An 18,719-nucleotide genomic window follows, 5' to 3' on the forward strand; every position below is an offset into this window, starting at 1 on the left:
TACAGTCATGGGTGTAGAGTAAGAGGTGTATACTGCACAGGTACAGTCAGGGATGTTGTTTATAAGGCACAGGTACAGTCATGGATGTAGAATAAAGTGTGTGTACTAGACAGGTACTGTCATGGATGTTGTTTATAAGGCACAGGTACAGTCAGAGATGTAGAATAAAGTATGAATATATGCACAGGTACAGCCCTGGATGTTGTTTATAAGGCACACAAGTACAGTCATGGATGTAGAGAAAAGTGTGTGTATTGGACAGGTACAATCGTGGATGTTGTTTATAAGACACAGGTACAGTCAAGGGTGTAGAGTAAGAGGTGTATACTGCACAAGTACAGTCATGGAAGTTGTTTATAAGCACAGGTACAGTCATGGATGTAGAATAAAGTGTGTGTACTGGACAGGTACAGTCCTGGATGTTGTCAATCAGGCACCGGTACAGTCATGGTGTAAAATTTCTAAGAGTTAAAAAATTAAAGAGTTAAAAATTAATTTTTATTTCTTTTGAGAATTTTTTTTTTGGGGGGGGGGGGGTCTTCCAGCCTATTTTGACAACTTTGATACCTGTGCCTAGTAAGGAACTATTCTTTTTCACGGCATAGGAGGCTACTTCCTGGGGTGCACTTGAGATGTTTATATATAACACATTGAAAACGCGTATAAATCGTAAGACATATATTTATGGGAAAAAAACTGTGTTTTTCATTGACACCACTTGCGAGATCAATGAAATGGGTGGAATTAATAATATTGTGACGTACTTATACTTTCTATAAAATTAAGGATTACAAATTAATTCCAATATTTATTTTAATTTCCTTTTTTATTTTAGTTTGTTTATTGTTTACTCGTATATTTTTAATAATTATACTAGAATGTTTCATTTTGAATTCATCATTATTATTGAGCACGTAGGATATTGAAATCATGCCCCCAGCCCCCCCCCCCCCCCCCAAAAAAAAAAAAAATTAAAGACCTGGCTCATATTGTTCTCTGAACATAAAGTTTTAAAGCTTTAATTTTAAATCTGTAAAAGTTTTGGATCCTTCCCTAATCACTGCTGACATCGTTTGACTCGGTATCACTGTCATAGGTAATATAAAGATTAGCGTTAATTGGGCTTTGATTGAATTCAGTCTAAATCTAAATCGGAGAAAATCCACAGAATTTCGTGTCGTGGATATTATTAATCAAGCGCGGTTTGAGTCAGTGGTAGTGTGTATGTACGGCACAGGCACAGTCGCAGATGTTGTATATCAGGCATGGCCGTAGGAACCGGGGGGGGGGGGGGCGTGCCCCCCCCCCAATAATTTTGCCAATATATAGAATACTATAGAAAACTTAGCTACTATATGCTTGTGCCAGCTCAATAAAAAAGGGTGATGACCTTTTTTTTGTTGTTTTTGTTTTTTTTTTTTTGTTTTGTTTTGCTTGTCAAGGAATTTTGGTAGTTGACAGTGCCCCCCCCCTCCCCCCCCCCCAACACAGGCACTTGGGGTATGGAACCCCCACTTTTCCCTTTTTTTTTAAATCTGGGGTCGAGTCACCTTTTTCCTATTTTTGTATTCTAATATGCACTGTATGTTATCAATAATGTAACTCTTTTGTCTCTATAAGCTGTTTTTAAATATATCGTTTTCGGCTGATACATAAAAAGAGAGAAGGCTTGCAACTCTTTTCTCATCGTCTGCCTCACCTCGCTTAAACTTCGCCTGATTATTTATCGAAAGAATAAGAAAACATGGAATATGCATACATCAATAAATTCGTTATACATTCTTCTTTCTTTTCATATTTTCATTTAATTTTTATGTGCCCCCGATTTGTAAATATTTCGATTAAATCATCCGCATCTAGGGTAAATTTTGTTGATGTGCACCAGCTGGGACGGAAGTGCCCGGAATTTTCGGGTATCATCATTACATGTAATGTCATTCGGAACATTAAATGCGAGAAGGAATAAATCCCGAATTTTCTCTTCATATAACATGTAACGGTAAGTTCTGTGAATAACAAGATAACTTTAACTAGCAAATTTTAATGGATGAAGATTATACTTTAAATAGACGACCTAGACAACCAAATTCCACAATATTGTTATTACAAAGCCTGGAATTTTTTTTAATGCAGAACATTTATAAAGTTAGAGTTACCGTTATTGCACTTCCGTCCTAGCTGGTGCACATCAACAAAATTTACCCTAGATGCGGATGATTTAATCGAAATATTTACAAATCGGGGGCACATAAAAATTAAATGGAAATATGAAAAGAAAGAAGAATGTATAACGAATTTATTGATGTATGCATATTCCATGTTTTCTTATTCTTTCGATAAATAATCAGGCGAAGTTTAAGCGAGGTGAGGCAGACGATGAGAAAAGAGTTGCAAGCCTTTGAGAAAAGAGTTGCAAGCCTTCTCTCTTTTTAACCGAACCCGATGTATAAATAGACGCACATGGTAAGGGAAGGAGAGAAAATGAATCAATAGATGTATATTTACGAAGAATACTGACTTTGATTTGTAAAAAAACATGAAAGGGAGTTACATAGAGATATTTTAATTACTTGAAGAAAGAAAATTTTTATTCTTATTACTGAAACTGTAGTATTTTTCTTGCAACCACGTGCAAAGACGATTATTAAAAATGGCGGCTGGCTTCTTAAATTTGAAGAAAATTGACCCGGTAACTCTTGTTACTTCCCCAAAATGGAAAAATTGCAAACCAACAAACTGCTTAGAAATTTATGACATCCCTTTAACCCCAAACAAACCTCATGGAAAGGGTGTAAATGCTCAAGTTGAAGTTATTGACATGAATATTTACGAACCTGCGGCAAAGATGACCGCATTTCGTGTAGCAAGTAAAGAACGTCTTTTACACTGGATCCACTGTCTGACATTCCGCTACCACATTGAACTGGGTAACAATGAAGACTACTTAGTTGAATGGACGGATAGACTAAGCAAACGGAGTGACAAAGTACATGATGAAATACAAATCAGAATCTTGAAGAACGATGACTCTAACCAAAAGTTTGTTACAATTCATGTATTTTTAACAACATTTCTTGTGACAATCCAAGGTACCCTTTTCACAAAATGGGCCACTGAGGAATTTGAATACCTTAAATCAATTGTTGAAGCCAGCACTCAACATGCTCAACAGACACATGAGAAAGAGTTACTAAATACACCAAAAAGGACATTCTCTGTTGATTGCCCAATAACAAATAATCATCATCAGACGGAGAAGGTAGTACCAAGGCTGGTGACACCGAAATCACCTGCTGATCTGCTTCAATCGCCTATAGGAAATACATCCTACATGCCTCTTCAAAACATTGAAACAAATCTTTGCAAAATGCTTAAAACATTTGAAGAAAAACTTGATAAACTCAGTGTGTCAGTTAATTCCATCCAAAATCAAATTCACACAATCGCTAACCAACAGAATGAAAAACTTGATAAACTCAGTGTGTCAGTTAATTCCATCCAAAAACAAATTCACACAATCGCTAACCAACAGAATGAAAAACTTGATGAACTCTGTTTGACAGTTAATTCCATGCAAAATCAAATCCATACAATGCCTACTCAACAAAATGAAAACAGAAATCTGAGAGAAAGTATGTCAGCAGAGGTTTCAAGAACTAATCTGAAAGATTTGCAAGGTGAAAACAACTCCCTGAAAAATGAACTTTGTAAAGCAAAAGATGAACTAAACAAATTACAAATTGAAAATACTACCCTATTATCAAAAAAGTTGGAAGAAATGCCAGAATGTGATGACTCGATAAGTGATGCAGATGGAAATTATGAAGTAGCAATAAGTACCCAAAACAGATTTGATCATTTACTAGAGAATACCATTGAGATCATTTTTGATTCACATGGAAATGGACTTGTTGCAGAAAAAATTTACAAACATCAAAAGGTACATATCACTGTTCTTGGCCAAGGCAAGAAAAACATTGATGGTGCATCTGAGCACCTGAATCAACTTCAATACTCGCCAAATCATATTGTAATTGGAGTGGGATGCAATGATTTAGCCAACAAACCTACATCGATGGTTATAGAGGATATGAACCGAATGTTGCAAAAAATCTCACCCGATGTTCGTGTGCACTTATTCAAAGCCTTTGAAAGAGTACATGACACTGAATTTAACCAAAGAGTATGTCACTACAATTCAGAGCTGGTAAAGCTAACGGAGAAGTTCCAAAATGTGTGTATTATAAAATCTGATAACATTCATGGAGGAAGACTTGACCTATATGCACGCGATAAAATACATCTTAACCAAAAAGGAAAAACCGCCCTTGTCAGAGCCTTGAAACTCCACCTCAATCCTGAGATCGGACTAAAACCGTACACAAGTTATAGTCAGAATTTACACAATGCCAGTACAAGAAAATTTAACAACCAGCGAAATTGGAAATACATGGGTCCTCCTCCTCCACGTAAGGATTCCAGAAACTCCCAACGACACCAGAGGGAATTCCGTGAACTGGTGCAAAGGCTAGCACAATTAGTGTAAAAATAGAAAAGAAAAAATGTTTATGTTCATTTGTATTTTGAAAAATATCATGAATGAAGTTTGAATTTTCACTGTACAAATAACAAGCAAAATTTATGTCAACATTTATTGTTAAATTTTGTAAGAGTTGAGAATTTCCACTGCATATATAACACATTTTTTCAAATGTATAATTATGATTATATAACAGGTCTAGTCAGTAGTTCCAATATATTACAGAATGCTCAATATTGCTTACTGGAAATTTCATAGTTTTAGTAAATCAAAATTTGATGATAATATTGAATTTTTCAGTTCTTTATGTCATAATTATGATGTTATTTGTTTTTCTGAAACCATGCAGGATTCACCACACAATCTTCCAGGATTTGCTTCTCCCTTTGTACTAAATGCCAAAAAGGTAAAAAAGAAGGGCAGAAAATCTGGAGGTCTTATGGTATTTGTTAGAAGAGAAATTTATAAACATTTTACTAAAGAAAAAGAATCTGATAACTCCTTATGGATAAGAGTAGAAAATGTTATTATTCCAAACTGTAGATCACAAACACTCTACTTGTGTTTTTGCTATGTTAAACCATATAAATCAAAAGATGCATCTGAAAATATATTTTCTCAAATTACTACTGAAGTTTCCCATTTTCAGTCACTTGGAGAAGTATTTATAAGTGGAGACTTCAATGCACGTACTGGACATCTACTTGATTTTATTCCACATGATTCTATAAATGAAACATTTTCTGACTGCCCTGTGCCTCTAGACTATTCACCCGACTCTGTTTTACCACGCAATAATACTGATAGTCAAACCAATCTACATGGTGAACTTTTAACTACTCTGTGTAAAACTTTAAACCTTAGAATTCTTAATGGAAGATTCCTTGGTGATTCCCTTGGTTATTGTACATTTTATAATTTTAATGGTTCTAGTTGTGTTGATTACATGTTGGCTACCAGCCATGTTTTACATAATGTACTGTATTTCAATGTTATGCCACCTTCAGAATTGTCTGATCATAGCATTATTTGTACTAGATTTAAGTGTGGTGCTTTTGATTGCCCAGTTAAATGTGAACCGTATATTGAATGCAGATCTACCCCCTTGAAAGGACAGTACATTTGGTCTAATCAATGTAAACTTGCTTATAAAACAGCCCTTGTTGATGTAGAAAGCTCTAACAGCCTAGTTGAACTTGATAAAAGTCTAAATGAGAAAGACATTAGTATTGATGATATTAACAGTAAATTAACTAAAATATACTTAACAGCTGCATCTAAAACCCTTCTCTTTAAACCACCAATATATAATTGTAAAATAAGAAAAAGAAAACCAAAACCTTGGATGTCTAATGATATATCTCTACTAAAAAGAGAAGTCCGCAAACTTGGAAGAAGAATTCAAATGAATCCAAAAGATTGCAATTTATTACAGGCTTTCACAAATGCTAAACGAGAATTTAACAGAATGAAAAAGAAATCAAAACATGAATTTTATAAGACAGTAACTGACAACATCGACAACCTAAATCAGAACAATTCAAAAGATTTTTGGAAGGTCCTAAATAAAAATAAAATTAAGCAAAACTCAAATTCTTCCACTCCAGGACTTCAAGCATTTATGAATCACTATCAAAACTTACTGTGCTCTAAGGGCGATAATTCCTGTGAACATGTAGTTGAATCTGAAATACAGAAACTTACTCCCCTTGACTATCCTTTCACATACAGTGAAGTCAAGCTTGGCATTAAAAATCTAAAAACTGGTAAATCACCTGGACAAGACCTAATACTCAATGAATTTATTAAAAGTGGTTCAAGTACACTTCTAAATATATTAACAAAACTTTTTAATAAAATTCTTTTTTCTGGGGAAATACCCGAAGCCTGGAATTTGGTACAAATAACTTCTATTTATAAATCTGGTGACCCATGTAACCCATCAAACTATAGAGGATTAAGTGTTACAAGCTGTATGGGTAAACTTTTTAATGGACTTTTACAATGCCGCCTAAATTCGTACTTGGAAACAAATGACCTTCTGAGTAATTATCAATTTGGATTCAGAAGAAACCACCGTACCACAGATAACATATTTATTTTAAAAACTCTTATAAATAAGTACTTAAAATATAAGAAACAAAACATTTATGCATGTTTTGTGGATTTTACCAAAGCCTTTGATACAGTTGATCGAACTTTAATGTTACACAAACTATACCAAAAGGGCATAGGTGGGAAATTTTACAATGTTATAAATAATATGTACTCAAACACTAAATATTGCTGTAAAGATGAATCTTGCTATAGTGAACATTTTATAGCTACACGCGGGGTTAAACAAGGAGATAATCTTTCCCCAACACTTTTTAATATATTTATTGATGACTTCTACTCGCAGTTAGTTAATTATAACACAAACCCTCCTGAATTACAGAATATTGATGTCGGACATTTATTCTTTGCAGATGACTTAATTCTCCTCTCTACTACTAAAGAAGGTCTCCAAAACTCAATAGACTGTCTCTCAGAATATTGCATAAAATCCAAATTGACTGTTAACCTTGATAAAACTAAAGCAATGATTTTCTCAAATAAGAAACCTGACACAGCTCAACATTGTTTTTATTATATTCATTCAATAGTTCATCTTGAACATGAATATAAATATCTGGGAATTATTTTTACTTATAATGGTAAACTTAAGTATGCAGCTGAACACCTAGCTGACCGTGCAAGAAAAGCTTTTAATGCAATGAAACACTCTTTACCATTTCATAATAGCTTATCTGTAAAAACTCTTTTAAAACTATATTCTTCACTTATTGAACCTATCATTTTGTATGGTTCTGAGATATGGATTTCAGACTTTAATATTAATATAAACAATTGTGATCAACTACCTTTTGAAAAGATACAGCATTTAATATTTAAAGACATCTTGGGTGTACAGAGAAAAGCTTCAAATTTAGCCATTAAATATGAGCTAGGAACACTTCCTATTTGTTGCAAAGCTTTCATCTCTATGTTTAAATATTATAAGAGACTAAAAAACCATAATAATAAAAATGGAATTAGAAATCAAATTCTTATTGCTGCTTTCTTAGAAGATGACATTCTTTATAATAATGATGTAAAGGATAATTGGCAGAGTCAGATTGATAAATTAAAAAAGAAACTTAAACTTCCATCATTAGATATCACTGATGGCACATTTAGCAGCTACTTGAAGAATTTCTACATAAAAAATGTTAATTTGCAACTTCAGAACATTGAATTCACCAAATGTGGTAAATTATTATTTTACAGTCAAATTAGAAAGAACTATGAATTACAAGACTACTTGAAATTTCCAATTAATAAATCTGTACGTTCTAAATTAACAAAACTGAGAATTTCTGCACACCCTTTAGAAATTGAAATTGGCAGATATTCAAAGCCTTGTATCCCAAAAGAATCTCGTTTTTGTCACTATTGTAAAAATGTTGTAGAAAATGAAATACATTTCATATATGACTGTCCTATATATAAAGATTTGCGAAAAAAGTATTACCCTTTGAACATCTATAATTTAAATGATAACATGTTGAAGGAAAATCATTGTAAAGTACTTTGTAATCCTGACAATGCAGTTCATTCTAGAAGGCTGTGCGAATTTTTACATGAACGTTTTGAATTGCGTTCTAAAAATAGAGCACAATAATATATATTTAATGCATTAATTAGTTTATCTCTGTCCATATTATACTGTTTATACTATTTGCATAATGATTATGTATAACTTCAAGTTGTAAAAGTAGTTGACTTCACTGATTTGTACACTTGCATGTATGTATGTACTTTAGTATATGTTTTAGTAATCTGAAAACACACTGTATTTTTCATTTTGTTTGTAACATGGTTGTATGCCAACATGTTTGGTGAATCAATAAATTGAATTGAATTGAATTTTATGTATCAGTCGAAAACGATATATTTAAAAACAGCTTATAGAGACAAAAGAGTTACATTATTGATAACATACAGTGCATATTAGAATACAAAAATAGGAAAAAGGTGACTCGACCCCAGATTTAAAAAGAAAAAAAAATGGGAAAAGGGGGCCGGGGTCCATACCCCAAGTGCCTGTGCCCCCCAACTGAAAATGTTTGGTTGTGCCCCCCCCCCCCAACTGAAATTGCTTCCTACGGGCCTATCAGACACAGGTATACAGTCATAGATATACAAAATGTACGCTGTAGTAAATGTTACTTTTTAGAGATTGTGCAATGGATTTAGGCATAGTCAAGTTTACATATATTTTCCTCGATATATTCACTAAGCCAGTTATCGTTACCGTTTTGGCGATTACAGCCTTCCATAAAGTAGATTTATTTAAAATCAGAAATTTTCTTTCCTCCATATTAACACATTTCGTATTTTTCATTAAAAAAACAATCCATATTTAATTAACAACATATAGTTTAATACGTTGAACAATCCGGAAAATCTTGCTCTGACATTCCGTTTTTGATATTAGTGAGCAGGTACAGTCATGGATGTCCGATACCAGCATTGCCGAGTACAGTTGCGGATGATAGCTGACAGCCACTGTTGGTTGATGCCCAGGGATGCTTCAAGCGGCCAAAGAAGCCGGTTGTAATCGATTACGCAAATGTGACGTCTGTATAGACGTATCTTGCCGACATGACGTCACACGCGGGAGTCCTGATCGTGGGCGGTCCCAAACGGTGCCAACTTGCTGATATCGTCTCTATAAAGAATTTATAGTGTTAATACGAACTCAAAACTGCCTCGTCACATTGCTTTAAGACATCTCAATAACAGCCAAACGATCATTCTGAATCAAGCGAGGCATTTCAATAAACATTTTATTCCAAAATTAAAAAAAAATGTTTTCTGTTTCATCACATTTTGAATACCTTCAATAATTGCAAGAAGTTTTAATCGATTGCTAACTACCTATCGCATAGGCCATAGATAGATCGCGATAGATATTTAACAAATTGAGTACTCACACTAGTTTAGTATATTGAACTATGCCTTACAGAATATAAAGAGATTACAAATACTTTTTATGTTTTTATTTAACTTTTTTTTTTTGCTAGTATATTATTATACTATAATGCATTTTACTGGTGTCTATTTGGCAGGTGGAACAACTTAAAAGAGTGATGTGTGGAAGGCTGATTTTTGAAAAAGCGTCAAAAGTGAAAAATACTTTAAAGACAAATAAAGATTTCGAACTGCTTGAAGATGATGAGGAGCACCAGAATACATTTCCGAACGTAAGACACTTAATATATAGAGAAAAACACATATACCATTCTGTATCAGTCTGAGACACAAATATCAGCCGAGGGCTGATATTGGTCGAGGGCTGATACAGGATGTCATATGAAAGAGGGTATTTTTATTATTATTATTATTACATATTTAGTAATAAAATACAGCGTAAATCTACTTGAGCGAATACAAATGCAACCCCCCCCCCCAAAAAAAAAAAACAAGATGAGTTTGTGAAACACTGATGCCCCCGTATGACAACTTATGACAAAGTGTAAAGTTCCTCAAATACCAGTCAAACTCAAGTGATAAAAAATGTTGTTACCCAAACAAAGGTCTTGACCCAAGGAATAACTATGAAAAGTGAAAGCCCTAGTACCAACCGTTGAAAAATTATAGAGAAGGTTAAAAGTCTTTGAAAAGTAAGTCAAACGTCAATGTCAAATGATCAAAATTAATAGTGCCAAAGGGGAGGTCTTGTCACAAGGAATACATACATGTATGTGTGAAATATGAAAGCCCTAGCACCATCAATTCAAAAGTAATCAACAAGGGTAAAAAAATTTCTTCAAAAGTAGGTCAGATTTCAAGGTTAAGATCAAAAGGTCATAATTGTTGGTACACAAGAGAAGGCCTACAGTGTAGTTACAAGGAATACACATTTGATATATGAAAGCCCTAGTTTCAACTGTTCAAAAGTTATTAGGTTAAAGTTTTTTTCAAAAGAAGGTCAAACACCAGGGTCATAGGGTCAAAACTCTCAGTACCCAATGAAATGTCTTGTCACAAGGAATACTGATGTGAAGTATGAAAAGACTAGTACAAACCGTTCAAAAGTTATTGCCAAGGGTATTTTTTTAATGAAGGTCAAACTCAAAGGACTAGGTCAAGGGGTCAAAAATGTTTGTACCCAAGAAAAGGTCTTATCTTATAAACGTGAAGACTTCAATTTATCTATTGTCATCTTCCCTTTATTTATGTAGCAATACGCCATGATCACCTGCATATTGGTGTTTATGTCTCTTAAATTATTTGATACGCAAGAGCATGTGATGATGTTCTACGTAGGAACAAATTCTAAAATAAGGCAGGCTACTGAAAAATAAATAGATGATTCAATCTCGTTTAAACTCAACATTTGTCAAATTCTATGATCGATACAATGACCTTGTTGGCAAATCAATCAATTGTTAAAAACTCGAATGTCTTTCATACGAATTGTTAGGCCGTTATTTTAACACTCCATTGTCTACGAGTTTTCTGTTTACCCGATCATGACAAAAGGCACACAGCGGATGTGAACTCACACTTCTATGACACTTGATTCCATCTATGTTTTCAGAGAGCTGTGTTTGATCTGCTCACAAATTGTATTGTTCAAGTGGACTTTGAGCATAATAATTGATTATCTTCACATTTTACTGCCATAAACATATTACATCTGCATGACACTAATCTTTGAATACCTTAAAAGGGTAAATACAGGTATATTAATGAAAATTTAAAGAATTCAATGTCATCATTTTCTTTAAAGGAGAAAACAATGGACAAAGATGAGTTTTTGAAACAGTATGTAACTAAAATTAAATTTTACACATGTAATGACTTATCTAAAATATTTTTTTTTTTTGTAAATCAAATGAATAACTTGATTATGATCAGTTTCTATAAATTCTTTCAATACTATGTATCAATAAAGTACGATTTCTAGTACATTTAATTGTTAGAATTAAAATTTAAAATGTAACAAATGTTATGGTATGATATAAAATGAGACCAGAATATCTCTTCAAACATATTTGAACATTGATTTGGGATTAACTTTTTATTTAAGAAGAGACAAGGCATATTCGTATGTTGCAGCAATTGATGTTGGAACTTCCTTCTCGGGATACGCTTACTCCAGTCACACGGATTTTTGGAAGGATCCGCTCAAAGTATTATCACCCACCTGGAATGCAGCTAATTACATCTCACAAAAGACGTCAACATTTATACTTTATGATCCAGATGATAATTTCCATTCATTTGGATCTGAGGCTGAGAAAACATTTATCGAGCTATTGGAACAAGACGAAGCAATGAACTGGAAGGCCTTCTACAATTTCAAGATGAAGTTGTATGAGGAAAACGTAAATGGTTATAAAGTTGCAATTGTAGGATGGTCAAAATGCTAGTAATTTTGATTGACATAGTTAAGTAGAAAAAAAAATTCTAAGAACTTTCCTTCTATTTTCTTCAGGTTACTTTGGAAAATGCAGAACTTCTTTTGGAAGATGATCAAGGTCGAAAGAAACCAGCTTTGGTAGTGTTTGCGGATTGTATTCGCTTTCTGAAAGACAGTCTATTCCATAACCTTCAGAAACAGGGAGTATACATCTCGACAGATAAAGTCCGATTTATCATCACAGTTCCTGCTATTTGGGATGACCAATCGCGTGGTTTCATGATAAATGCAGCCAATGAGGTGTTTTTTTTAAATTGATTGGATGGGTGGGTGGGTGGGTGGATGGATGGATGGATAGATAGATAGATAGATACATAGATAGATAGATATATCACAGTGTAATTTTTGATAAAAACAATTCTAGTGACATGTTTTAGCTGACTTAGAAAATATACTTTTAATTAACTGTAATTACTTTAAACACCATGAAGACTTTAATTATGCTAATTACTGTGTAACTCAAACGCGTCAATTTAATCAATTTACTCAACATGTCATGAGTTATTCTATCTAAGCCATATGTCACTCATGCTCAGAATTGTGCTAATTGTCATTGTTTTACTTTATTATTTATATGTTACATGCAACATTGTTAATCAGTCAAGTCCTAGGCTTCGGATTATTCGGGTGCAATTTTTGGATTTCCAGAATTCACCCTACCGACCTGAGTTTATAATAAAGCCCTATTCCATCGTTAGCATTTTTATGTTTCATTGTTACCGGAAAGTTATATACGTATTTTCCCCTGTGATAGATAGATTCGAGAAATGCTGTAAATTTATATTGTACATGAATACATTAACGCATTCAAAATTTAACATATTCGTCCTTATCAAATGATATGCGTAACCATAATTAAGCCCATTAAATGCATATTAACAATTACTTGAATAGGCAGACAGGAAGCAATACCAAAGATGCTTAGATATGATTACTGCTATATTAAGTAATTGCAACAATATCAATTACTTATTTATGATTACGAAAGTAAACGATTTTTTTTTAAAAAAGAGGTGTTAATAAATCTTGAAATCTATACTTAGATGTTTTGTAAACTTTCATGTTATGGTGACAATTTGTTAGGCTGGAATCCAGGAAGAACATCTCCTGCTCTCTCTGGAACCAGAAGCAGCAGCTGTTCTTTGCAAAGAACATCATGTGGATGAATATCATAAATCCGGATGCAAAGACCTCATCAATTTTGATTTTGGTTCCGAGTTTGTTGTAGCTGACTTAGGAGGCAAGTAAAAAATAGTCATTATGAAATGAAATATATGGAGATAACGAACAGTATTCAAGCTCAAAAGACCATGAAACTAAGACCATTATCTAAGAAAAAGATGAAAATCTTTCTCTCTTTCTCTTTCTCGCAGTGAATTGGAATACCGATCGTAAAATCAGAATTCATTTTCAAATCTTGAAAATAAACATCTTTTTAGAATTGAATTTTTTCTTACTTTTCTGTTTTTATTTACAAATATTTCCTAGTTCTAATTTCCAGCGTAAATTTTTGACATATAAATGTTTCAAATTCTTGTGTTGAACTTACAAAGGCTTTTTAGATAGCATTAATTAATTCAGTAGCTTTTTTTTATCGTATCGACTGGGTAATATTTTTGAGTCAAAAATTTGCATTGGATCATGTAAGATAAAAAAAAATCTGAAGAAGAACAGCTTGGCCATGTTGACCTTTTGAATGTTGTGGCTCACGTGCCCTTTTGTTAAGTAAAAATATCACAACCACACCTTTCGTCAATATAAAAAAAGTAATTTACCTAGTGAGTACTTTAAAGACCAGTCACTTTCCTTTTCTTTTGTAAATATGTTTCAGCAGATTAAGGACCTCTATTTTCAGGTGGAACCATTGACATCACTACAAACAAGGTTCTGCCTTGTGGAAGTCTGAAAGAGATAAAGAGTGCCAGAGGAGGCGATTGCGGTGGTACCATGGTCGATAAAGAATTCTTCCATTTTGTAAAAGATTGTATTGGTAGCAGTTATGACGACTTTAAGAGGGAAAATCTCTCTGAATTCCATGAACTGAGACAGGTTTTAGAAATGAAAAAGAGGCAAACAGGAGAGGTTACTCCGAAGTTTGTAAGCCTTACAATAACACCCGCCTTTGAACAAAAAATTGACCGATCCAAACTGGAAGAACACAACGACGGTATAAAAATTAGTCATGGAAAATTGCAGATTCCGGTCGAGTATTTTCAATCCTTTTTCAAGAAACCAATACAAGGTATTTTGACATGTCTCGAGGAAGCTGTCACAGACGAAATAAAATCCATACTCCTTGTCGGTGGATTTGCAAATTCTAAAATAGTTTACCAAGCTGTAAAAGAAAAGTTTCCAAGCAAACATGTCTACTGCCCACCTGACGCCGACCTATCTGTTTTGAAAGGGGCTGTTATCTATGGACACAACCCTGATCTTGTAGCCAGTCGAATCAGCAGAGTCTGGTTGGGAGTAATCCCTGATGAAAGTTTTTCTCCTGTGAATCTTAGAGATTCCCAAAACAATTTTTACGTGCTCACACAGAAAGGTCATCCAATAACGGTAGATGAAAGATTTTATCATCGTTTTATCGTGGACGAAAAATGCGACAAGGAAACCCTCCGTCTAACAATTTTTTCGTCAGCTGCTGATAGCTTGCCAACTTCATCCTCGGAAGATTTAAAGCGCATAAAATGCTTTGAGCTACCCTTACCACCACCTAGAGTAGCAGGAATAAGGATTATAGTACTAATAGTTAAACTAAAGGGAACGCAATTCGATTTCAAGGCAAGAGTGAAATCAAGAAGTCAGTGGCTGTAACTTTAATTATAGCATTTTAGATACAATTACTGTATCTTCCTTTTTATATATGTTTATTGGTTAATGAACATTTTCTCTTTCTTTACCCCTATCTCTGTTTATGTATTATTATTATCATTTTCATTATTTCCCTAAATATATACAATTCTTGTTCAAAATAATAACGTTATTTACATTGCATCCAATAAAACGCTTACTAAAAAATTCTTCGTGTATGATGTTGATTTATGCTACCGGTATCATCGTATTGGGAAATTTATACGAAAGGCCAGAGGGTTCATTCGATATTCAATACGAAATTAAAATGAGAGATTCGAAATTCAAATTTCAGGATTAAATATCCAAATTCATTGATTAGAAGGTGCGTTGAATATTCGATTACTTCCCTTTGCTAATTTTTGAAAAATCGTTTTACAAATACAACGGTATTTGTAATTACCAGGTCAGTTGATAAAAAAATTCTGCAAGATAAAATATAGGTATCAAAACTAAAAAAAAATAGATTTTGGGTTTAGTTCTGTAAGAGATATATATGTTTTACATGTAATTCTCATTATTTCCTATTAGATAAAGCAATTGCTAAATATATATAAATATTTATTCAGCGGAATGACTTCAATAATAACAGAATAATCAGTTATTTATATGTATATATTACATTCCGAAATTCCGTATACTTCCTAAAATATGCTGAAATAAATTCCAAAATTGAACTTTTTCTGTACTTGAAATAAGCTAGAATAATGCGAAATTTCGGAATGAACTTTGGTAGTAACGTGGTTTGTATAAATGTGAAGAGATGTAAGAAAGATTTGATTCATAAGTATTTTATTCACGGTATTGGGTACCCTGCTTGAGAAGTTCCATACCTTTATCTTTTTATACCTCCATTTTTTCTGTCGGATAAAAGCAATCTAAATGCTGTAACTAAAACATAAATATATGAAACAGGTGAAGATAACGAACAGTGATGGATCTCAAAAAATCTACAAACAAAATAAATCTATGAACAATGCATAAATCACACACACACACCCTCACACACACACACACACCCTCACACACACACACACACACCTGGAATTTCCACAAGGGGGGGGGGGGTCAGATGCCTAGGAGGAGTAAGCATCACCGGTGACATCCGATTGACCCCTAACTATTGATCAGGTATAGTCGAAGTATTCCGTCGACAAATTCAGACTCTGTTGGATCTTTTATTTTGAGTTCACTGAGAAACTATAGAAGTATATTTTTCGCGTGGTATTAATTTACGCTATGTACGTGGTCACGATTTTCCCGCTTAAATTTTACTTTGAGTACATTTAAAGCACATAGTGACAATTTAAGAAATCCGCGTAATTTTCTACCCGCGGATTGACAGAAATTGTAATTCCACGGAATTATTGATCCCGTGGAAAATATACGTTTACAGTACATCGAGTCGACATATGAATGAAAGTAACTATTGTTATTTGATAAAACGTCGTCAATATATCTAAATATCGAGTTGAAGGCTACGGGAAGTGTTTTCTTCTTGTCATGTAGAAGTTGCTTCATTGGGATTTAAAAACAAATTGGCAAATAAAGGAGCACGATTAGTCCCATCGAAATTCCTACAGTTTTTTGGATGCTGTGGTTCCCAAGGACTACATAAATATTGTCAATATGGAACTGAGTGTCCTTTTGATATCAACTTCAGAGTACTTGTGTATAGAATCAGAGTGGTTTGTAACAAACTAATTTTTTTGTGACCAATCACAAGATAGGAAAATTTTCGACTTCCATTTTTATTGAAGAAGCAGTTGTCTATGATATCAAAAATCTTGTTTTTAATTTACAACGAGGAATGGTTATATAAAGTGTAGAAAAGTCGTACGTTTTGATATTACCGACTTTTGAAAAATTAGAAATTTTAAAGTTCTTTAGAGTTTTAGAGAATTCATATCTAATTTACATCACTTCTAGAATATGATTTAGTACAGCGCTTCTAAAGATATCGGCTCTATAGAACATTTGTTGTATCCGGCAATACTTAAGTATATCTTTGTAGGGATTTTTATGCAGTTTAGGAATCCAGAATATATAGGGTAGATCGAACTCAGTTTGGTTCACTGGAATGTTAATAGAATTATAGATTGAAATGTGAGTTTGAAATATGTCATCCTTAGAAAGTGAATCTCGACTGTAAGAAGATCTCCAGAAGTAGAATTAAAACCAAGTTCTTCTAAAACACAGTTATAAGAAATTCCACACAGTTTTCGATGAAGTGTCTGACTGAATCATATAATTCAAAGTACATAGGCAATTTTGCCACATATGATCCACATATGCATTGCCCTTCATATGAGGATCATATAAGGATCATATGAGAATCATATGTATATTCAATCATATGAGTATCATATGTGGCAAATCATATGTGGATCATATGAAAACACATATGTAAATCATATGAAGCAATATACATATGATACACATATGAAAGATATTGCATATGAGAATCCTATGTATACTTTGAGAATTATCATATGAGAATCATATGAAACAGATCTGTGAGTGTTTATATATTTGTCCTTGTTATAAACAGGTAAAATTCATTTTTATTTTAATTCAATGAGATAAAAAAAAAATACGTTTATTCAATGTTAATCAGTTATTAAGTACCAGTCCGCGTAAAAATCAGACAAAAGTAATATTTAAGTGATTCACTGAGGTTCTCAGAATTCAATGATTTTCCACACATAGATTTCTCTTGCACTATGATCCATGAATGTAAAATGAAAAATGTTTTGGATCATGGTTACTATGGAAACCTGGTCAAAGTAATTTCCTTAGCAACCAGCCAATTTTTCCATCTGAAAGGACAAAAAATCACTTATCTTTAAAGCCTGAAATTATATATAAAAACTTTAACAATTATTCTTATTTACTGGTATAATAAAGACACACACTTTAGGTGTTTAAACAACACAAGACATTGATATTTTATTCAAAGGTAGTACTGTGGTAGACATTAGAATATATAAATGTTTTTGCATTTTTGCTGACTCAGCATTTTCCTCGATTTTGACAATATTGAAAGTCAATTTAAAATTAATACCAAGCTAATACAGCTGTTATGTTTATTTCACCTAAAAGGGGAGGACTCCCTCTTTTAGACTCTAACTTCGAAAACGCGGGTTTTTTGAAAAATCCTATCCGTTGCCTAGCAACAAAGTTGGATGTTTTGATAAAGAAAAAGTGAAAAATGGTAAAGAGTTGAGTCAAAAATCTTATAAATTGTTATCTTTTAGTTGTAGATACAATTTTTCAAGTAATAGAAAATAACTCTCATTTATTTAAAAAATGAATCAATAATTCATATTTATTTATCTCCATGGCAACAGAAAATTTTCCATAGCAACAATGCAAAAAGGGTTATTTTTTGGCATTTTTGTATAGAGTTATAATATATACAAATAGATAATTTTTCTTTAAAATACAATTTGGCAAATCTGTCAATTTAAGAGCCATTCTCTGTAACGACTTGAACTTTTATATAGGAGCTGTGGCACGCATAGTCTCAGAATTTCTCCAAACGCTCTATGATAAAAGTCTTTGATACCGTAAACTCAAATCAGGCAGAAATTGGTTGCTACGTGTCATGGTTACCATGGCAACATGTCCTAAAGTTTGAAAAATGGCATTTTTCAACATGTTCAGAGTCCCACAGTTAACGTTTGCAGCAAAGCAAACAAGTGGCAGTGATTGTTTCTGAAAGTTGAAGGCCTGATGTCTTAAATGCATGATAAACATGTTTGGTAAATCAACTACTACATACGTTACTATGGAAACAAAGTATTCAAAAGT

The 18,719-nt window shown here is 33.2% G+C and overlaps 1 protein-coding gene across 1 annotated transcript; it reads left to right on the top strand.

Moving 5' to 3' along the window:
- Positions 1-11,620: 11,620 nt before the first annotated feature.
- LOC133202217 (heat shock 70 kDa protein 12A-like) lies at positions 11,621-14,897 on the top strand. Its single transcript, XM_061337998.1, has 4 exons — positions 11,621-11,958; positions 12,069-12,293; positions 13,137-13,293; positions 13,909-14,897. Exons 1-4 carry the CDS (start codon positions 11,908-11,910, stop codon positions 14,868-14,870), a joined length of 1,395 nt encoding a protein of 464 aa, XP_061193982.1. The 5' UTR covers positions 11,621-11,907; the 3' UTR covers positions 14,871-14,897.
- Positions 14,898-18,719: the final 3,822 nt, after the last annotated feature.

The sequence above is a fragment of the Saccostrea echinata genome, unplaced genomic scaffold (assembly GCF_033153115.1).
Source record: "Saccostrea echinata isolate AGI-Se365-2 ecotype Australia unplaced genomic scaffold, CSIRO_AGI_Sech_v1 ptg000002l, whole genome shotgun sequence".
Classification (NCBI taxonomy): domain Eukaryota; kingdom Metazoa; phylum Mollusca; class Bivalvia; order Ostreida; family Ostreidae; genus Saccostrea; species Saccostrea echinata.

Coding starts and splice junctions, on each gene's coding strand:
- LOC133202217 (XM_061337998.1), top strand. CDS start 11,908: ATGAACTGGAAGGCCTTCTACAATTTCAAGATGAAGTTGTATGAGGAA. Junction 11,959..12,068: donor TGAAGTTGTATGAGGAAAAC/GTAAATGGTTAT, acceptor TATTTTCTTCAG/GTTACTTTGGAAAATGCAGA. Junction 13,294..13,908: donor TGTTGTAGCTGACTTAGGAG/GCAAGTAAAAAA, acceptor CTCTATTTTCAG/GTGGAACCATTGACATCACT.